Below are 23,620 nucleotides of genomic sequence, written 5' to 3'. Positions count from 1 at the left end.
AGATTTAGGGAAAAGCATTTTGTCCAGAGTGCATTAACAGCTTGTCATCAATATTTTATTTCATGGAACCGTACCTTGTGATTTTTCTCTGTTCATGTGTTCAGAAGTGGGTATAGCGCCTTGGGATCATATAGGCATGAAGGAACTACCTGTCTACCGAGTGTTCTAAGGCTACATCATTAGTCACCAGTCAGCTCCATGACCATTCCGAGGCTCGTGATGGAGAGTTAAGGTCGCTTTTAAGGCCACAGAACCTACAGGTGATTTGTTATTCTTGTTGAGTATGGTGGGGGTACCTTTATTCCTTATATCCTCAGATCCTCCTGCTGGTCAGTATTTGTTTTCATGCCATGATCCTCGTGGAATTCATCTTTCTCAGTGCACGTAGAGGAAATGTGAATTATGTACTTCGGGAATAAGCCAAGGCAGCCTGCAGCCTGCAATTTCATGTAAGCTGCTCAGTGTCAGCAACTTCCAAGGAACTCATCAGGCCATAGAACTGCTGGTGGAGCTGTGGCCCTTCATTAGGCTTGGCATTAATGGCGCCAGATGGATGCCCCTTGAGGCCTAAATGTATGTGTCCTACAAAGTCGCACCGCCCTGCAGAAGAAGGGAGACCTTCCTCGGTATTCCAAGGGTAAAACAAAGAGGGCCTTTGTTGCAGTTAGTGGCCCAGAAGGAAAATAAACATTAACAGAATAGAAAGCTTCCGTCACAGGGGAAGCTGCTGGAAGAGCCACAGGTTCAACCAAGAGCTTTATAGAACCACCTCCCCGTGGCCACCAAATCCCCCCAGGGCAGCTTGCCACGCCCACCCCCCCACTACGAGGGCTTGTAGTGCTCCGTCCGGGATCACATGTTTTCGTTAGATTTAATCCATATTTTGGGCAATATACCAACCACAAATTAGACGCATTTCCCACTTGTTGTGTAGGAGTAAAAAGCAAACTCGATACTCTTTGTCCCCTGTCTGGTTGAGCATCTCTCTCTAGCCCAAAACCGTGCAGCAAACACAGTGAATAAATATTAAACAAAATGGAAAACAAGCTCAAAACGAGACTTTTTAGATCTGATTGTTACTTGATGCATCGCTCTCCTGGGTTCGGTGAGGGAATTCCGTTCTCATTAGTCCACGTTTAGGAGTAAAGAGTGTACCACTGATTGCCAGAAAATCATGCCTGTCGTGAGTTTTTGCAGGTCACTGAACCAAAATGTCATGCAGGGCCCCGCACAGCTGTTTCTAAATAAATAAAAAAAAATGAAGATCCTCCATTGAAAACGAAAATACAGCATCTGGCGCCATCTAGTGGTTTAGCGGCAATAGCTGCTTCGTGGATAATACATAGCGGTCGCTTACTTCGAAATGTATGAATACATTTTGCAGCATGGGAGTGTACCCTGAAAAAATCATGGGGTCTGGAGAATATTAATGCCTACCGACAGCAGTGCCTCTTAGAGCTGCTGACGAAGGAAAGGCTATTTGACGAAAGCAGGAAACCCTTTCGTCTTAGATTGCTGCTCGAACCGCTGCATAGCTGCCAAGTGGCCCCATATCATATGTGAAATTGTCCGCTGCTCCTGGCTTTTTTTTAAATTAAAGCAGCACTTTGACTGTTGGGATTTAAGGCATACTCAGATGTTAAAAGCAAAACTACGAGTCTCAGAATGCAATTTGCGGATGACTGAAATGCCAGCCATGCGCACTACCTACTCAACGTTTGTCCCACTTCACAGCAAAGCCCTGCCATTGGTCTGTTTATTAAAAACCTTGTAAAGGTGTTCGATGACAGCCCAGCTGAGACTAATGATTATCGCTCCCTTTAACCCAAGCATTAACAGAAACCATGCCTATTCAGCACACTTTATTTATTGACAAAACACTTCAAAATGCACCTAACAAGCTTGCCACACGTTTTTTTTAAATGATACCAATTTAGGCTATTTGTAAGCTGGCTTAACCCGTCACATATACGTTGTTTTCACTTGGTTATGTGAGATATAATATGTTTTTATTTATGTTTAGCAATCAGGCAATCATGAAGGTGGTTCAGAGCTCTAATCAAGACATAACATGAGCAAAAACTTCACGTCACTTTTCATGTTTCTACCATATATGATTTATTTTGCATTCATCTGTCACCACGGCAAGATTTCTGACTTTAATCTATGCAACCAGCACCATTCGCGCAAGAACTCACTGTCCACAACTTCTTGGTTAGCAAGAAAGGCCACTTTATTAAGACAGGTGTGAAAGAAACATCTGAACCAACATATTTCATTTATTTATTAATTAACCAAATTCCTTCAGCTTAACTGAGCATCCTTACTAAAGAGTAAACCCCACACCAAGTTAACCCTAACGAACCCAGAAACAACTGACTCTTGTAGATACCCCCCTCATTTCCTTTAACTGCCCTTTGTGGATGGACCAAGCCGCTCCAGGCTGCCCACCCCCCACTAAAATCCACCAACCAGTAAAACCTTTGGAGTTTTCCTGCCCCACCCTAAGAGCAAAGTAAACCTGACCTTGAGAGCACCACAACTGAACATCCAGCACTTTGGCAATCAAATCCCGCAATTCTCTGAAGTAAAAAAGGCTGCCCCATCGGGGAAAGGGGGACCCCATCCTTGCAAAACTGGAAAATAAGGATGAGCCAAACTGTAAATACTTAGGGCCTTATTTATGAAGGTCTTGCGCCGCCGGTGCATCACTTTTAAAATGGGAAAAAGTGACACACCAGTGGCGCAAGGCCTTCATAAATGAGGGCCTTAGTTCCTTAAAAACAGACTCAGAGGACGATTCAGATTCCTCCTCGCTCTGTTCATCTGCTTGATGCCGTGCTCCACTCCGTTGCAGCCGTGGCACCAAACCCGTCCAAATTACCATGGTGCTCGCCCAGGCGTCCTATATGACTTCCAGATCCATCTTCATCAGCTGTAACAATGTCAAACCAGATAAGGATACCAGATCGTTTGCACCCAGGTGAATTACCAGCAGGTCTGGCGGACCCCCCTCTCCCGCAAAGTGCAGACAAAAAGGAAACAAGCCCCCCCACTAACGCATTCCCCTCTTTACCATGCCACAAAACCTCATGCTTTACACTGTTGAGACCCAATGATCCCCCCCAAATTTGTCGTTCTGCAGAAACTGCGGCCCATTTCCCTAAGGAATGTCCAACAATCCATCTTGTCCTTTTACCTCTGACAAACCTGTGCTATGGACCTAGATAGAAACAGGTATTAACAAGAGACAAGGGTGGGCTACTTCCCAATATACTTCTCGCAGCACCTCGACCTCCACCTCCCAATTCTTCGTATTTGAGACAGTCCCACCCCAACCTGACAGCCGCAGTCGCCGCCCCAATCCGATAAGAATGAGTGCCAAAGTAGAAAGGATTCTGCCCCAAACTCAACAACACGTTCCTGAAAACGGCCAATAACTGGGCAACAGAAAGTGGACTTCCATCAGCGCGACCAAAGATGACTCCCGGCCTAAAAGAAGAGAAATCCATGAAAACCTCCCCATTCCCGAACCGGGAAACAAGGTTTCAAACCACTCCTACCCAAGAAAACCCATATACCCCTGCCCAACTGATCCATTTGTTAGAGACCTGCAGCCAAAGTCGCAACCTATCCCCCTCCACAAAGACCTCATTACTAGTCATGCCCAACCTGTTCCGCAAACCCAAGAGTTCTGAAGCCCGAAATGCCCCAAAAATGAAACACACAAAACACAACCTAAATGTGACATACTCAAAAGCATCGTAGCAGCAAGAAGGTAGCGGAGACAACAGCTACTGAAGTAAATCAAAAGTGACAGACTGCCGCAGCCGCTTAAAACCAGCCGGTAGCCTACCCAAACCCTTCAGAACCTATTGACCAAAACCCCCCCACAGGATCCCTCCCCCACCGCAGCTGCCCCTAAAAAGAAATCCTGGCCAGTTTACCAGATATAGTGGTGTGTGAAAGACCGTTGTCAACCAAGTGTAAAACAAATCGCAACAAAAACTGTTCCCCAGACAACCCCCTCCCCCATGAAAAGGAAACTCATCACAATATTTCAAAAATTCCTGTCATGCTTGCGAATAAATCCTACATGTAGAAGCAGCTACTGAATTCTCGACCAACTGGGCGACCTTCAATCCCCCCCAGCCCATACGTACTGTGGGATCCGTGTCTGCTCGAGATCTGCCCCAGGAGCCAGTCTGCGGAAGACCTTCCACTGATAATCGAGACAAAGCGTCTGCTATACCATTAGTAGCCCTTGGAACATGTCTCGCTTTGAAAACAATATTCAGCTGTAGACACCTCAACCTGAAAGCACACAGCAGCTTCAGCACACGTAAATCCCATGCTTTTGTCTGTTAATCAATTCCACTACTACTGAGTTATCCACATTGAAGAACACAGTGCTGTTCCTGAATTCCTCACCCCAGGCGTACAGAGCCACCAGCGGAGGGAACAACTCCAAAAGGCAATACTGCGACCCTGACTCTGCCAGGGAAAAAGGCCAACTTGCAGCACACCAGCGCCCCTCCCAGAAGATGACAAAACCATTGACGCCAGACCTATCCGTGTAAATTTGTACCTGCCAAATCCTGCCCTCGTCTGCAAAGAACAAAGACACGGAATTAAAATCTTTCAGAAAAGCCAATCCTATGAACAGATCCACCCTGAAATCTGCTGTGATGCGCACATGATGATGTGGAAGATAAGGCCCAGACAAAGACATACCTAACCTTCTACAAAATGTCCTACCAGCTCGAACCGCTCTACATGCAAAATTCAGGTATCCCAACAATTTCTGTACCTGTCTGAGTTCCAATTTACACTCTGCCACACTAAAACAAAAAGGCAGAAATTTCCTGAACCTTTTCCGTGGGCAAGCTAGCCACCATGGCCAGGGTATCAATTTCGATCCCCAAAAAGTCAAAGTGGTACATGGACCTTCTGGTTTGCAGGAGACAAAGGCACACCCAGCTCCTTAATCCACGCCTGAAAAGTCTGTAATGCCAAACGACACTGACCGGAAAGTGGCACGCCAATGAAAAGGAAATCGACCAAAAATCGACAGACCAACCCATGACCACTGATGAAAGTAAAATACCACTACCAAAAGGTACGAAAAAGTCTCGGATAAAGCACAGGACACTGAACACCCCAGCGGCGATAACTTGTCCACAAAGAACTCCCCCTGAAAAGGCATCCCCAGCTGCAAAAATCAGAAGGGTGAATAGGCGAAAGACGGAAAGCCGACTGGATGACACTGTTCGCCAAGTGCGCTCCTTGGCCTGAATATCTCGATGAAGTAACTTAAGACGTCAACAAATTCATTGCGCCAAATCCTAGACTTAGTTGTTTCTGACAAGTGGCAACCCAAGGACATACCAATTCCTGTGTGTTCTGAGGTACGTTCTCATCCTCCCAACACCTGCTCCTTGAAGGTAGCAGCTTCCCCTGCAGGCCCATTTGTAACAGCGGCAGCGGCCCCACCAGTATTTCCACTCTCATTAGCCTGCCGCACAGGCAGCGTTTTAGCAGCAACTTGCTCCACAATCACCTCATCCCCAATGCCAATAGACATACGTCTGCTCATTAATTTGAATGAGCTGGGCACCGCCCTGCCCAGCCTCACCACACAAAAAAGAGACAGGGGCACTAGGGGAAACAGTAGCGGCCAAGCGAGGGCTGTCCGCGGTATCCAGACTCCTCCCCCGTCTCCCCGAACTCGATTCACTATCCTGGCCTGCACGCGCCCAAAAGCACCGCCCCGCAGACGTGTAACCCGCCCACCAGACCGCCCCTGCCGCCCACCAGTCGCTCCCCTCGCGAGGGAGCAGGACATACCTCAATGAGAGCGCCGGTGTCGTGGGGGGGGGTCAGCTGCAGCCAGGGAAGGCCCCGCCTCGTCTTCCGCCAGCACCCCGGGCATAGCAGCGACGCTGTCGTCCTCGCCTTCCTGCGGAAACAAGCAGGCAGACACAGCCTTAGCAAATCCTCTGGCCTCCTTTCGAGCGGGTCGCGGGAGCCCCACCCACGCCTCGCCGGGAACGCCAGGAACACCAGGAATTAGCCCGCCGCGCACAGGACCTGTATGGCCCTCTGCAGTTCCAGGGACGCCGCCATAAGCTTGCCAGTCCAGGTATGTGACACAGCTCCCACAGGACACGGGCGCAAAACAAACTACACTACCCACCTCCCGCCGGCACAGTCCTTTTCCCGTTCTCTCTCTACCCCTATTTAAAACCTCCGTCCCTCGCGCTACTTGATTAACACCTGCCCCCGTGGCCAGCCCTCGCGCGAACCTACCCAGGGAGAGACCGGCTCGCGCGCAGCTCTCCCTGGGTCCCCCCTTCAAGATGGCCGCCAGTCACTAGGATAAAAGTGTTAACATTAGTCTAAATTGAGGCTTCACTTCCATGTAGAGCAGTGGAAGAATGCCTTTAGCAAAGCAAGAATTTCACTTAAATTACTGAAGTATAGGGGATTGATCCACCTACTAAGAGCCAGGTAGACCATTTCTTGTTGAATACCACCTAAGAGTATTTGTATGGTGACACTTGTAGGTCAAAATATAAAAATGAATCTGGGCAACACACACTCACCGTTTATGTAAAAAAAAAATGTATTGTTATTTTTATTGGTGAAAATAAACAGAGACAGGAAAGTTGACTGGACTGTGTTCATGCATATACCATCTGTACATTACAATTGTGTGCCATTGTTTTCTGACATAGAAATATTGTTACAATATTTTACTTTGGAATGTTTAACATTCGTTTTACTGACCACCACACACAGTGCGTCTCTATGTTGTACTGTCCACTTGATCCAGTCGGTCAGCTTATGTTATTACAGCAGAGACAGGATCTTTGGGATACTGGAATCTGTCCCAGTGAGTGCTCACATGGCAATTGTCTACGTCTACGTTGTGTCAGTACTAGCCCATGCTATGTATCATGAGGATCTCCTCCCTTCCCTTCACTTGTCTCCTTCCCTATCAAGTATGTGCTATAACTTCACCAAATATTTTTGGGTCGGCTCCGCAGTGGGGGAAGTTCGGTATACACCTCTGACTGCGTGGTACAGTTGTGCCATGCTTCCACTGTGGGTACTGGGCCTTTAGCCCATTGCATTGCCACTTGACGCTTAGCCAACAGCAACCCTATTGCGATCAATTTGGAGTGTAATATTCCAATATCTTTAGTGTATCCTAATAGGGCCATGAACAGATCCATCTCTAACGTGATAACTGCTATGCAGTCTAGTTCTTAAAATGCCACCTCCCAAAAGGCATACACCGCAGGGCAATTCCAAGCTACGTGTGGGAGTTTGCTGTCTGCTCTGCGCCTCTGTGGCATGCAGCTGTGTTTTGGAGCCCATACCTGTTTAGCCTCTTCGGGGTATAATAGGTCCTATTGATGTATTTGAATTGTGTTAGTCTGTGCCGTCCATTTTGTGATACCCTTCTAGGCATCTTACAGCAGTATCTCCAGCTCCCGTTATCGAATAGGCTCCCCTTCTTTCATTATGGAAGATAGTGCAGGCATATATGGGGGCTCTAGCATGTCCTCACCTATAATAGCACTCAGCTCGAAGGCCGGCGCCATAACGGACGCCAGAGCCCCGAAGGATCCGGTTCTAACCGACGGGAAGCGCCCCTAAGCAGAAGGGGCACTTTCGTTGGGGCAAAAACTCGCTCCAGGATGGCGCCTAGTAACCCGGCCAATGGGGGGGCCAGGTGAGGTTTGACCCTCTCCCAAAAGGCAGCAACCGCCCGTTCATGGCGGGAAAATTGTGGGGGGAGTATAAGACACCACTCCCCACACTGCAGCTCGTCACTACATCGTGGAGCTGGGAAGCGGCGCAGAGGATTTTCAAGTCCAACCCACACCTACGTACCAGCAGTGTCGCAGTGCTGGCGGATAAGAGAGGTACAGTGGATGGTTTTGGAGGCACACCGACAGGGCAGTGTGTTGAAGGAGGGCCACTTACTCTGGGATGCCAAACGGCAGGATGAGTAGGCCTGACAAAAGAGGGTAGTAGACGGAGACGGCGCTCGCAGCCCGAACCCAGCCGGACGGCAGGGCACAAAAAGGGACTAGCAAGGGAGCGAGTTGGGGCCTAACTCTGGGGAGAGGCTACCCCCTACACGCAAAGGGGCGTGGAAACCAACAGAACAAGTTGGACCCCAAAAGTGCCAAGAAAGGAGATACGCCTTTAAGAGAGCGGAATAACGAACTGTCATGGTGATTCGCAATTCTAGGATATGCAAAGGAGGCATGACAAGCAAATGATTTATGCCCAAGAATGACGGATGACAAATGAGTTACGTCAATGTACACAAATGATTTATGACGTCCAAGTTATGGCGGTCCATGACCCCAATGATTTATGGTACACAAATGATTTATGACGCACGATGTATGATCCTCTGATATGCAAATAAGTGATGACAGACAAATGATTTATGACCGACAAGATGATTTATGGCCAACATAATGATTTATGACAAATGATTTATGATGCATGATGTATGATCCTCTGATATGCAAATAAGTGATGACAGACAAATGATTTATGACCGACAAAATGATTTATGACCAACATAATGATTTATGACAAATGATTTATGACAAGCGACGCTAATCATTTATGACGTCCGACTTATCATAACACCAATGATTTATGACATATGGATGAAGTATGACACCTGATTTATGAAATGCCCTGCTAATGATATATGACCCTGGCCATAAAAAATTATGCCCAGGCGACAAAAAAATTAGTTGGTATATAATGCTAATAAAACTGCGGCCAACAACGACCACAACAAACTACAACTCGTGTTGGCTGTGATTTTGGCAATATGTCGGTAAAGATGTTGGCAGGTCATCCGGGAGTGGGCCCTGTGCGTGGGTTATGGAAGCCACACCCACCGTCGACTGGGCTCGTCAGTATCTGCAGGGAATCGGCAATAGCTCACAGCGGGAGGATATTTCGGGTGGGTTGTTGGAGCCGCTTTACCTGTGCAGCTATTTGCCTCCTGTGCTTTAAGCAAGGTGGAGGGTTGCCAGCTGACATTGTCATCAGTTGGTTGTCCTTCAGCCTGTCATTTCCTTTTTCTTTTCACCAGAACTCTGGATTCTGGGACTTCCGCTTTCCCGTCAAGAGTATGTGCCAGTATCCGTCTCATAATGCTGCTGGTTAAAAAGTGCAGAACTGAAGGAAGATGGCGATCCTTTTACACAAGGCCAGTTGACAAAAATGCAGATGGCTTATAATGAGAGGTGAAGCAAGATTTTAAGTAGCGTGTATACAGCTTCGCGGAGCAACCAAAGACCCGGTCCAGTGCATGACTCTTCCCCAGCAAGGCTGCTGTTCTCCACGAAGCTACAGCCATGAGCCCTGTGCAGACAGGGCCATCACGGGCTCACCTCCCTGTGTGTATGCTCCTAGGATGCCACTGGGTTACGCATTGGCAGCGCCTCCTTGGGGATGGAGGGTTTGCTGGCTGAGGATGGAAAGCGATGAGCTGGTCCCACACGATGAGATAAGGGAGCGAGGCGAATGACGAAGAAAGCACAGACAGGGCTGATAGGCGTATTCTAAATCATTGAGCATGGTCATAGGACCGGGCAAAATCGCGTAATAATCAATGTGTAATGTGCAGAGGGGTTCTGGTGAAATGATGCATAATTTGCATGGGCGATGGTTAATGTGCAAATTTGCATGCATGCTCTTGTGGACAAAAGATATGCAAGATACCAGCTCAAGGTATTTTCCAAGTTTCTGAAGTCAGTTGGTGAACATTGCTACCGTAACTCGAGTGACTATGGCACATAACAAGTTTTACAATTCCCACAAAAACATTTTCTGCCCAAACCCGTTTTTTGTAAGCCAAAAGTACATTAAGAAATCACAAGAAAAACAACAATTCACAAAAGCCAGTGATGGTGATTTTCGCTTTTTTAAAACATTTTGCACTTGTCTAGTGTAAATGAACATAATATGGTCCAGAAGGGAGGGAGGGAGAGATGTGTGGGAGACAAGGCACTGACCTCTCAACTACCAATAGAAAAGTACTGTTACTGCAGTGTGCAAAAGCAGCCCAGTGACTGGCGTGGAAATGCTGGTGTTACTGAATCCTGTTATCCGAGATAGTTGTAGAGAGATCCTCTAGGATAAAGAGGAGCTGGGCCTTGAAGACATGTGGCTCTGTTTACACCTTTTTATAGAAGTCGCCTGGAGATCTTTGCCTACATATTTCTGAATAAGTTGTAATGTGTTGCTGTGAACTCCCCGAATGCACCATCTTAACACATTTCTGAGCTGGTTCGGTTTCTCTAGCTCCACGATCATGTAACAGTGACTCAAATTTATATCTTCAATGAACATATTACCCACTGAGTTACTAGACCAGTTTTTATTTTTCAAGGAACTCGAGCTGATTTTGCAAGTTCTCGGTTGCTCACAGCGAGTGCTGCAGATGTGGAGTCCATAAACAGAGCTTTACTGATGAGTGAACAATTTATTGTGGGTTTGCCAAATGTTATCTGAATCATTGCACTAAGAGTTGCTTAATTATTGCAAAACTGATACTGCAACGGGGTGAGGAGTAACATAAAGATCCCACTGGATGTCTTCTACCTAGGTAGAGATAGATGCGAGTTGCTCTTTAGGGGCACCGCAGAGAGTTTTTCCCTTAAGGGAGGCTACACTTTCCTCATGTAAGTGATCCCTTGCTGAGATAGAAATGTATAACCCACTACAGCACTACTCACCAATGTTTGTTATTTATCTTTTCAGATTATAGAGCAACTGGAGCTGTCTTTCCCCCTACGGTGAGTGAACACATAGACATCCGCCTTTTCATAAGCTCACTACATCAGCCTATGGAGTGGTTGCATCAGAAAGTAATGTTGACAATATCCAGGGAAGATGGAAGTGATGTGCTTGTGCTACCTGTAGTGCAGGCAAATTATTCAGCCGGTGTTAGGATTGTTTATTACTGGATCTGTTCAGTGTCTTAGTGAAGTTGTTTCAGTTTTAGGGTCACTACAGGAAGGAATATCTCAGTTCTAATGAAACTTCAGTAAGGAATGTTTCAGTACTAGGACCTTCAGTGACTGATGTCTCCATAATAACGGTAATGCAGTGAGTGACATTTCACTAAGAGGTGACATCCAGATGTCCTTGGCCAACCAAGTCAACACTGTAACATCCACTTGCTTCCACACCCACAAAATGCCCAGGAAATATGCAAATAGCTCCTGCTTGACACCCGCAGAATGATGACCTAAGCCCTCATCACCAGCAGACTGGACTACAGCAACTCCCTCTAAGTAGGCATCCCAGCTAAGCTCCCCACCAGACTCCAAGTGGTACAAAACACAGCAGCCAGACTCACACTCAGCCTTTCGTATCAACGCACATACAGCTGCGGCCAGTGCAGGTAAGAGCGGTGGGGCCGGGTGAGAGTGGGGATTCGACAGACTACCATGTGGGAAATTTAAATAGTTAATTTTCCCTCGTTATTGGCCGTCAAAATCCCCCATCTCCCATCCCCACCACCCCACTAGCCTTACCTGCATGGGCCGCGGCTGCGCACATAACCAAGCACTTGAAGGACAGCCATTTGCTCCTGATCAAGACACAAGCCCTTTTTAAACCCCTCATCTACAAGGGATTACACACTTTGGGCCAAGCATACCTCAACAGTGGCTTCCACTTCCACATCCCGTCCAGAATTCTCTGCTTGGCTGGCATGCTTCACATCCATGTCCCCGGCATTCGGCTTGTCAAAGGGGGGAAGGCGGCCTCACACCTTGTCTCACTTCACCCTCAAGACGTCGAACAAGCTTACCTTTCTCATCAGAGCTGCCAGTTTCATCCTCCAATTCAGAATGAAACTGAAAACCTGGCACTTCCAAAAAACTCCTTTCAGACAGCCTAATCCGCTCCATAAAGGGCACCAGGATACTACGCCACCCCTTCTCCAGTGATATGGGTGCCTTATAAATACTAATAACGTAACAGGTATAAAGAAGTAACGGCTATCTTTAATAAAGGCACAACAAGGGATAGTTCACGGCTAATTAGCTGCATTCAGGGCTGTGGAAGTATGAATGATCTGTTTTCTAATTAGATTTATATATTGCTAAAACCATTTCAGAAATCCAGGCTCCTGGCCTTTCTGAAGGTCCTGCTCCTTACACATTCATTAGCTGCAGCATTATCCTCTTTCCTTCGTTCCATGGACCGATTGTTCCAGCAGTTGGCTCAATTTACTGACAGCAGTCTGGCACCAAAGGTGTTTTTTTGGGAAACATGATTTAATTAACAGGTTCTGAGTATCGTATTCTGAAAGTCTTTTTAGTTTGTAACTCTTCAGAGTAGTCCTTTCTGTATTAGGACCCTGGTTTCCCTAGTGCCTTGTGAATCATGGATCTCACCTTTGTTTGTCTTCTTTTTGTCTATAGTCCATTGGCAGCCAATGGTGTTTACCTTAAAATTCCAGCAACTGCTCTACCACCATATTTTAGAATGCGATGCGTAGATTTGTGTTTTTTCCAGTAGATCTACGAATAAAGCACTACAGTAGTTTAGGTGTGCCCCTATTACGGTCCTGATTGGGGTCATGATGTGATCCTCCCTAAAGATATGCTTTAGTTTTCTAAGACATTTGTATTCCATGGTCATTTGGGGGGGAGGGGGGTGAACCATTGTAAATATGCATCAAATCTCTGAGATACACCACATAATACTTTCCTTGGCCCTGCCGCATTAGGTTATACATCAACTCTCATAAAACAAACTCGCTATAACAAAGTAAACATTATGGCTGTGGAGTTGAACACTTTGCCTATCAATTCTAATATTTCCAGGACGATACTATGGACTAATTTATTACTAACTACCGAATGCTCCAATATTACCTCAAGCGTGAGTTGGCCCATATCAGATGCCCTCAAAACACACTCCTTCCATAAGGCCTCATAATGAGTGCCTAATTGGTAGTCCTGAGTGAGGATCTGAGTTAGATGTAGGCAAACAAATTACTCCCTTACAAATGTGACGGATGTCCCTTCCACTTCATTACAAGTGCCATAGGATGTAATGCACTTATAATAAAGCAGATGGTTTATTCCATCATAAACATGTTTGATATCCTATCTGCCAAACTCTAAATCAGGTTCTGAGTGTCAGACAGGAGTTTGTGAAGCGAAACACTGCAACAGGTTTTGATGATTGGAACAGAGGACAACGTGCAATATTACCACGCTGTACCCTACTCTGAATGATAAATTTGAAAATTTGGAGGTACTACCACACTTATCAAATACTGTAATCTGAGGTGTCAATATTTATCAGACACATATTACCTCCCAAATCTACAGGATTCTTCGAATGAGGCCTTGTAAGTGCTACTTCCATTCATCTCTTAGGGTGGGTACCTCGTTGATGATCCCACAGGCAACATTTTTCTTAAAGGTAGGCACCCATGAGCTTAATAACAAATTTCCCAAAATATTTTGCCAGACAGGATACTTTAGCAAAAGGCCTGTAATTTGCTGGATCGGAGGGGTCTAGATGGGGCTCATAGTAGTTTATTCAATTTCCGGATTTACCCATTTTTTAAAGAGGTAGACTTAATCCCTTCTTCAAAACATCTATTGATAATTATTATTAGCAGTTTTGCATTCTTAATCATTGTCTTTAACCGCACTGGGTCCTCTAGTCACATTGGTGGTCAGATCATTTTTCCACTGTGGAGAAGGTTGTACCACTATTAAAATCTTATCTTAAGTGTATACAGCACTTAACCTCTGCGCACTGTTGCTACTTGCGGAAAACCGCGGTTTTCCGCAAGTAGCAACAGTGCGCAGAGGTTAAGTGCTGTATACACTTAAGATAAGATTTCTGTAGTCAGGCACGGAACAGGACAGACGTGCTACCTCAGCTGCACGCTTGGTTTAAATTGAATAGATTAAAAAAAGTGAGATTATTAGAGTTTAAAAGCAGAGTGCTCCACCAACCCCAATTCATTTTGTACCACTATTAAGTCATCAGTAGAGGCATTATTCATCTCAAATGAGACTCAGAAAGGTGCACAGAGCATTGAGTGATCTCTCAGTACAGGTGGGGGCAGTGAGGGTATTTGCCCTTGTTGGACTTGGCCCTTTTTGCAGGGTCATCCCTGAACTTTTTGCTATCCTTCTGTATTTTGTCTGACCTGTTTTTGTTGGTTTTATGACTCTGAGCACTTTACCACCGCTGATCAGTGCTAAAGTGCATATGCTCTCCCTATTATAAATTGATATATGGATTAGTGACTCCATGATTGGCTGATTTGGTTTACTTGTCAGACCCTAGTACAGTGCACCGAGTGCGCCCGGGGCTTGTAAATCCATATGCTGCTAGTGGGCTTGCAGCACTGGTTGTGCCACCCACAGAGGCAGCCTGTAAAAGTGTGTCGCAGGTCTGCCATTGCAGAGCCTGTGTGCAGTCTGGTGCTGCCATGCTGACTGGGCAAGTGCACCCACTTGCCAGTCCCTAAACCTTCCCTTTTCTTCATGTCAGAACCTCCTATGGTAGGCCCAAGGGCAGGGTGCATTGTAGTATAAGGTAGGACAAGCCCTGATGTGTGCGGCATGTCCTAATAGTGAATTACAGCCATTTCTGTTTCTCACTATTGCAAGGCTACCTGTTCTCCATAGGCCAGAATGGGCTGTTAGAGTTATTACATTTTATAATCCTATCTGTCTCAGAGAACATGGTAGAAATTCGAGTTTAGTATGCCTGAACTCAGAATAATAAAATACATCTTTTAGTAAAGTTAATTTTAATATTCTATGTTTGCAAATACCACTTTTAGAAAGTAGGTATTTGCTTGTCTAACCATTCAAAGCTGCATCTGCTAGTTTGTGTATTCCTATGTCTGGTTTTGTGAGTGACAGGGCTGGGGAATTCCTGGAGACAGGCTGAGTCACCCAGTGGTGAATAGAGAGATCTGCATCTAGATGGGAGGGAGGAGTTCACCTGAACCTTGAATAGGGCTGTGCCTGCCTTCCACAATGCTGGCTCCACCCCCTGGGGAGCGGCTGATGTCTCTGCCCTGCACACTGAAAGAAGAGAAGGAGTCCTGTAAACACAGTTCTACAGGACTATACTTGCCTTCCACAATGCTGGCTTCACCTCCTGTGTGGAGTCTGATGTGCATGCCCTGCACTGTGAAAGGAAAGCAGAAGTCTGGTAAACAGAGTGCTTCAGAACTGGTTTGGTCTGGGCAAAGGCCCTTCTCCCCTCAGAGAACAAAGGATTTCTGGGTATAAATATTGGGACCCTGATCCCATGAAATTAGATCACTTTGGACTACAAGAAGAAACCTTTACTGAGGAGAGGAACCTGAAAAAACTGAGGAGAGACTATTCCCAAGCTGAAGTGCTGCTTGGGGGATTAATGCAAAAACAACAGGTGATGGACAGGATGCAGAACAATGTCATACATTCACCCAGTACAGCGATCTGGGCCTAAATCCATTGTTTATTTGCTCATCATGCCATTCCAGTTTGAACCCAGCCATATGCAAATCAGTCTTGACCCTGTGCCCCATGGGAACAGTCCAGCCCGAACTGCCAAGCCAGGTCCTCCTTGGACTGGAAACAAGCATCTTAGGACCGGTTTCGGGCTTTCCAGCCCTCAGCAGCCACGATAGCTTCATTCCAGTGGCATGGAGAGCACAGGACTCACGTCTGAGCATGCCCGTCCCACTCGGGGTGACAAATGCAAAAACAACAGACTGAGACATCACACCGCTCAGCACGCTCGGCAGTCCCTGAAGTGGGGGTGTTCAGCAGGGAATCTCCTCAAGGGGGTTCAATTCCTCAAGGACATTCCAATCCAGACCATTGTGACAGATGGTTCTCTCCAGGGCTGGGGAGCACACTCAAACCATCTACAGATCCAAGGAACGTGGTCACAGGCAGAGTCCACGTATCATATCAATTTTCTGGAACTCCGGGCTGTTCATTTGGCACTGAAAGCCTTTCCAAAGTATATCAAACAATACAAGTCTTATAAAAGATTTTATAACATCAACCCATTTCTGGTATCTATGTGGACACAGTTTGCTTTTCAGCAAATGAAAAACATCCATTTGCAATGCAATAGGTCTCTCATTTACGAGAGTTTGAGCTATTGGCATTGTAAATGACAATGCCTTTTATTTCTGTTTTTTTTTAAAAGCAGATAAATAAAAGGCATTGACATTTGCAATGGCAATAGCTTGAACTTTCGCAAATGCGAGACCTATTGCATTGCAAATGCATAAGAAGAGAGCTGTCCTGCCTTTTCCTGCCGGCAAGACAAATTCCTTTGAGAAAATAGTGCTCGGAGGCTGTAATTAAAGCCTACCGAGCAACAGCACACGTAACAGGGTGTGTCGCCATGGAACGTTACAAAATGGAAAAAGGTGGTACTAAGGAGGGACTACTAAGCCTATTGACTGATAAAAAGCCACAGTTTACAATGGACAATGACACAAGCCAATTGAAAAACTGGGCGGAGAGTGGGCAGAGCTTCACATCCTTAGTACATCATACCTTGCAGAGCAGCTCATGCGTTGCCCAGGCTCAACCTAATCATTTAGGGCATATGCCAACTTTAGGGCATTTTGATGTGCATTAAAAACTGTCCCTAACCACTGATGCCAGTCTCAGGGGTTTGCGAGTGGTCTTGGCTCAGTTGGGCAGTGGTAAAGAGAAGGTAACTGCCTTTGCTTACAAAGCTCTTAGGGGAGCTTAAGTGAATTGTTTATTGGCCGTGGGGTGGTGGCCTGCACTTGGACGGTAAATAAACTCAAATTCTTTTTGAGAGGTGCGTTTTGTGTGATCAGCGAATTCAGTTTTGAAGTACAGTATTTTCCTGGCTGATTGCCTGTCAAGAATGCCAGTTGCTGAGAATGTTTCTAGTGTAATTTCAGTGTTGATAATTTGGATGTGACACTTAAGTCTATTCTGTAGGCGCAGTCAGATGTGGTAAACAAGGGAGAATTGTAGTTGGTTGTGGAGGAAGACAGTGTGCATAAGGGAAACCGAGATTATGTAGTTAATGTTTGGCCTAAAGCTGATGATGTTGACATTCATGGTAAAGAATATGTTGTTTTCAAAGGCGTCTTGTACCTGTGGTCTGGTGTAGTGTTTAGATGGAACAGGAGGGTCCCCCATCTCTTTCTCAGAGCGAGAGAGAGACATTTCAGCATTGCTCACTAGGAGCATTTGGGTAGGAACTTGACCAAAGCAAAGTTAATGGAGTTTATTGATGGCTTTGTTGAATAAGTTGGTTGAGGAGGTTGTTAAAAATTGTTTTTCCTGTGCATATGCTTATAAGGCTAACATTGGTTCATCAGGCACTTTTATCTCCTTGGCAGATACTTGGGGAACCTTGGAGAAATCCTGGTTTGGATATTGCAGGTCATTTTGAACTTTTGCAACCTAGATAGAGATTTGTCATTGTGTTGGTAGATTATGCCACTCAGTATATCATCAATAAGTGTGTCAACTCAGTGACCACGCGGATTGTGATTGACTTTCTTAAGGAGGGATTTTCTAGAGAAGGCCTTCCTGAAACTATTATTACAGACAGCGGTGGGCCGTTAGTTTCATGGGAGATTTGCGAGTTTATCAGAGAAGTAAACATTACATACTTGCGTACAGCATTGTATTGACCCCAGGCCAATGAGTCTGTTGAGATGATGAACAAATTCATGAACATCAGTGCCAAGAGCCTTGCAGTTGGGAGTTCTTTTGAATGGCCTGTTGAGAGAAATGTAGCATTTACATTGAACCCAAATTGATTGAGTGTGTTACCAAATTTTGAGTGCACGAAGGAAACACAAAGGTTCAAAGTGGAGAAGCATCAAATGAAATATAAAGAAAGGAATGACAACACCCACAAGACAAAGCAGAGAGCATGAGTTGTTGGAGAGAAAGTGTTCTTTTAGGAAACCTGTCTTTGAGAAGAAGGGATTGTCGAAAAAGTTAGAAGGAATGTGGTTGTTCAAGACATGGGTGATGTTTGGAGTATGTCTCGCTTGGTGAAACTTCCTGCAGAGAGAGTGAGTGTTGATAGTGGTTTACACGATGCCTCTTGAGAGGGTATAGGTGATTTTCAAGCCCCAACCAGCATTGGCTGTAGAAGGCCTGTCAGGAATAAGAAACCTCCTGGGTGAGTTTGTTGAATGAGTTTGGTCGATCAGTTCTCATTTTATTGTTTCTTAATTTTCTGTAGTAGGGGATCTCTATGTATAGTCATAATCTGTGAATAGTCCCGCCCATGTGCGTGGACCCCGGAGCAATTAAAGTAGTCTCTTTAGTCGTCTTCTTCTGCAGTCCTGCAAAGACACTTAAGAGAAAATGAAAGACAAATAATGCAGCCTGAAATTAACAAGGCTACATTGGCCAGCACTTCATCCTGAAGTGAAAAAGGATAGCCAAATAATATAGAAATGTACACATTTTACAGAGTTTCACACATAGAGAAACTCCCCTTCACAAAAATCCTTTGTCATGGTAGAGAGTAAGGGTTGGACAGACAAACCCCATAGACTGTCATTATGTGTCTGGAAAAGGGATACCGTGCCTTTAAGGAACCCTCCAGAGACCCTCAGTATCCCATGATGCACAGCCAAAGGCAAGTTTCTTTCAGTTCTTTTTTCCGGCTTCTGCTAGCAGGACCCTGGAGCATTGAGCTCTACCTTTATTTGTATTACTTCAATTTTTGGAGCTTTATTGAGCTAATTAATGTTTCATTCGACGTCTGGGGCCTTTCTCTTCCATTTGCTGCTTTTTTTGAGCTGCTAGACCACCTCTTTCCTGTCGAAATGCCAGCTTTCTTCGACAAGTGCCCTGAGTGTGGTAGGAAGAAGGCCAAGTCAGACCCACACAGAGTATGCATACTTTGTCTTCCATCAACACATGTTCCTGACTCCTGTGATATTTGTCAATCTTTCTCCAGGAGGACCCTGCGTGACAGGGAGAAGATCCATCTTCAAGGCCTGAAGCAGAGAAGACATCAGGATGCAGGTGGGTCCTCTGGGCATGGAGAAACTCTTATCATCTTCCACTGCCCGTGCATCTGCCTCTCGGGGGCTCCCCAGTCAAGAGAAGGCCCAGAAACGGCACCGGTCCCAGTCGACGTTGATGGCTACGACGTCAGTGTTGAGAGGTATGACTACTATATGCTCTCCGCCGACCCAGGGGTCTGGGTCGAAGCGACGTTGACGCTCGGCGCCGAGGGGAAGGATGTCGAGACCTCGGACGACGACGATGTCGAGGACTTCACAGACGATGTCGACATACCATCGTCGTTGTGCTGAGTCCGGAAGACATTGGCGCTTGCCGTTGAGACTACAACACCGTTTGCTGTCGACGCGAAGATCGACGTCAAGGAGATGATCGATGTCAAGGAGACGATCGATGTCAAGGAGAAGATCAACGTCAAGGAGAAGGTTGACGTCAAGGAGAAGATCGACATCGAGGAAGGAGTCGACGTCGCCGCGTAAGTAGACGTCGAAGAGGAAATCGATGCCCAGGACAGTGTCTAGTGGATGCTCATCCTCTGTGGTTAGCCTTTCCACATCAGAGAGTACCCGGTCGCGGCGGCTCCACCACTCGTTATCAGGGAAGTCGACCTCCAGAGCAACCCCTGCTCGTAAGAAGAGGAGAGTACTCCGGTCTTCGGACTCTGACTACTCTAGGACCTATTCACCTTACCCGGCCTAGGACACCTCCTCCTCCGCCTCTTCCAAAAATACCTCCACCTCCTCCGCCTCCTTCTCCTCCTCCTCCACCTCTGCCACCGCCTCCTCCGCCTCTACAACCGAGGCCTTTGATTCCGGCTCAACCTCCGCCTCTTCCGCGAACCGCCTATGCTGGTGGTTCCGGCAGCACCCAGGAGACCAAGATCATGGGGGAGACACCGCTCTTGCAGTGTGCGCAGGTCTTCGACCAGATCGCGACATCGCCATCGTAGAGAGAGGTCACGGTCCAGGTACACGGACTCTTCTAATGACAGGAGGTATTCACCTATTTTGTTGGGCTCTCCGCCAACGAGAGTTTCGCCAGTGGATGATATTGTGACATTCCAGGACGTACTGCTGAGGGGAGCAGTGAAACTAGGGATAGCACTGACGGTGCCTACCCCTTCTACCTCTTTCATTTTCGAAACGCTGCAGCGTAGGCACCTCTCTCGTCCGTTACTACAGTTGGTGCCAGGGTTGGAGGAACCGGCCATGGAGCTGTTCCTTACACCGGCTTCGGTGAAGTCTGCTCCATCTCGACTTCAGAAGAAGTACAGGCCCCCGGACTCGGATCCGGCATTTCTGAGAACGGACCCTGCACCGGACTCGGTCATTGTGACAGCGGCCAAGAAGCAACATTCTACTGCCCCGTCATCTACAGTCCCTCCGGACAGGGAGAGCCACCAAATGGATTCGGCGGGAAGAAAGGTCTGCAGTATAGCGGCCACTTCCATGAAAGCTGCAATTTCGACTGCGCTTTTGGGTCGCTATCTCCGGTCGCTTTGGGAGTCACTCCAACAATTCATTGAGCTCCTTCCGAGGGACAGAAGGGAAGGCTTTCAATAAATCTTGAATGAAGGCATGATGGTTTCCAATCAAATCATCAGCGCAGCTGCAGATACCTATCTCCTGGCCGCTCATGGGTACTGCTACGGGGCGAACTTGAGGCGCCATTCCTGGTTGAGACTTACCTCCCTGAAACTGGAGGCGCAACTGCGGATTGCCAATTTGCCCTTTTTGGGGTCCACCTTCTTCGAGACCCATGCTGATGAAGAAATGACCCGCATGAAGGTGGAAGTTGAAACGCTGAAGGCTGTGGGCTTGGAGAAGCCGAAGGAGCAATGGAAGTCTTTCTGTCCATACCAAAGGCGCTACTCCTCCCAGCAGTTCCAGCGAGGGCAGGGTCGCCAAGCTGGACAACAGCAGCAGCAACAACAACAATACCAGAGGCAGCCCTTCCAGAAGCGTCAGAGGGGCAGAGGCAACCAGCAATCCGCACCGGGGAATAAGGGCCCGGCTGGGTCTAAGGCCTAAGGAATTACTTCCCCCTCTTCTGTTACCCACTCCGGTGGGGGGAAGCATCCAGAATTACCCGGCAGAGTGGAGAAAAATTACTCAGGACAAGTGGGTGCTGAATATTGTTTGCAATGGATACAGTCTACGTTTTCTAAGCGCTCCTCCAGCTATCCCACCGGCTCGCTCACAGTACCTGTTGCGCGAACTTCTAGCGGAGGCCGATACCCTGTTAAGAAAAAGGGCGATAGAAAGTGTCCCTCTGTCTCAAAGGGAAAAGGGTCTATACTCAAGGTTCTTTCTTGTGCGCAAAAAGGACAAAAACGAGTTCAGGCCCATTCTGGATTTGCGACAAGCAAACAAATGGATTCGCAGGGAGAAATTCTGCATGCTGTCCTTGCACTAGATTTATCCTCAGCTGCATCAAGGAGACTGGCTTTGCGCAATAGATCTGCAGGATACGTACTTCCATGTGCCCATTGCACAGCAACATCGGAAGTTTTTGCGTTTCCTAGTCGGCAACAACCACTGTCAGTACACCGTACTACCGTTTGGTCTGAAGTCTGTACCCAGGACGTTTTCGAAATGCATGGCGGTGGTGGCAGCACACCTTAGAAAGAACAAGGTGTTTGTCTACCATTACCTGGACGACTGGTTGATCAAAGCCTCCACCTTCCAGGAAGCGCAATTGCATTTCAACAGGACGGCTGTTCTGTTGAACCAACTGAGTCTGCACATCAACATGTCCAAGTCTGTCCCGACTCCTGTTCAGTGTCTGCAGTACTTGGGAGCCTCCATCGATACTCTCAGAGCAAGCGTGTGACCGTCGGAGGAGTGACGCTTATCAATCCTTCGGAAGGCTCAGACTCTCATGTCCGTTCCTTCAACGACTGTGAGGACAGTGTCGTCTCTCCTGGGGTCGATGGCTTCTTGATTCTTCCTCACACCACATGCACGCCTCCACATGAGACCGCTGCAGGAATGTCTGGAGGATCAATGGGACCAGAAGAGAGGGAGCTGGGAGGACAGGATCACACTGTCTCAGCACGCTCAGCAGTCACTGAAGTGGTGGTGTTCAGCAGGAAATCTCCTCAAGGGGGTTCCATTCCACAAGGACATTCCAATACAGACCATTGTGACGGATGGTTCTCTCCAGGGTTGGGGAGCGCACTCGGACCATCTACAGATCCAAGGAACGTGGTCACAGGCAGAGTCCACGTATCATATCAATTTTCTGGAACTCCGGGCTGTTCATTTGGCACTGAAAGCCTTTCATTCTTTCTTCCGAACCAACTCCCTGCTTGTACAGATGGACAATACGACCACAATGTATGACCTCAACAAGTAGGGGGGCTCGAGATCACGCACACTGTCTAAGGAAGCGCAAGCGATCTGGCACTGGCTGCTAGCCAGAGGACTGACGATAACGGCTACCCATCTTCCAGGTGTGCAGAATGCTCAGGCGGACGCACTTAGCAGGCTCGTTCAGGAAAAACCACGAGTGGGTCCTAAACGACGAGGTGCTAGGAAACATCTTCGCAAGATGGAGCACTCCAGAAATAGATCTGTTCGCCACTGCCGAAACCAGCAAATGCCGGGACTTCGCCTCAAAGTTTTACCAACCAGGGACTCTGGGGAATGCACTGTGGATCAGCTGGTCGAACAGCTTTCTGTACGCTTTTCCACCCATTCCTCTGATTCCGGCAGTGCTCATCAAGCTATCTCAATCCAGAGCGCGAATGATCCTCATTGCTCCGGAGTGACCTCGACAATGGTGGTTCACAGACCTGCTCCACCGGTCTCTCCAACCACATCTGCGGCTTCCATGTCGGCCGGACCTTCTAACGAAGTTCGGGGGGCAGATGGTGCACCCCAACCTCTCATCGTTGAGTTTGGTGGCATGGCTCCTGAGATAGTACAGTATGGACACTTGAATTTGCCTGACAACTGCATGGAAAGTCTTAAGGAAGCTAAAGGCCATCCACCAGGACCTCCTATGCCTACAAGTGGAAAAGGCTCTGCATCTGGTGCACGACCTCTAGCAAGGAAGATGTCATCCATCCATACCTCCTGCATTTAGCAAAATCTGGCCTTAATTTCTATTCTATTAAGGTTCACCTCGCAGCATTAACTGCGAATAGGAAATGCCCTTCACAAACATCCTTTTTCCAGATACCTGTTATTAAAGATTTTTTGGAGGATTTGAAGAAGGTATTTCCCCCCGTTAGGCATCCTTTGCCTTCGTGGGAGCTGAATGTGGTGCTGGTAAAGTTGATGAAGGAGCCTTTTGTGCCTATTCATAAGGCTTCTCTACAGCATTTGTCCTGGAAGGCGGCCTTCCTTGTTGCTGTAACATCGGCTCGCAGGGTGAGTGTTGTGTTGTCAGGAGCCCTACACTGTATTTCATGCTTCCAAGGTGGTAATGAGGACTCACCCTAAGTTTCTCCCTAAAGTGATATCTGATTTCCATGTCAACCAGACGATCACGCTACCAACATTTTTTCAAAATCCTTCCTCTCTGCCAGA

At 47.1% G+C, this 23,620-nt stretch overlaps 1 protein-coding gene across 1 annotated transcript in view; it reads left to right on the top strand.

The window, feature by feature from the left end:
• LOC147724808 (1-phosphatidylinositol 4,5-bisphosphate phosphodiesterase gamma-1-like) overlaps positions 1-23,620 on the top strand; it is a 731,250-nt gene that overhangs the window by 341,784 nt on the left and 365,846 nt on the right. The window contains exon 8 of the mRNA XM_086966316.1: positions 10,810-10,844. Coding sequence (XP_086822442.1) covers positions 10,810-10,844 — 35 coding nt within the window. The remainder of the gene's footprint in view (positions 1-10,809; positions 10,845-23,620) is intronic.

The sequence above is a fragment of the Lissotriton vulgaris genome, chromosome 4_1 (assembly GCF_964263255.1).
Source record: "Lissotriton vulgaris chromosome 4_1, aLisVul1.2, whole genome shotgun sequence".
NCBI lineage: Eukaryota > Metazoa > Chordata > Amphibia > Caudata > Salamandridae > Lissotriton > Lissotriton vulgaris.
Note: the sequence above shows the minus strand (reverse complement) of the source record. Positions and strands in the feature narration are given on the sequence as shown.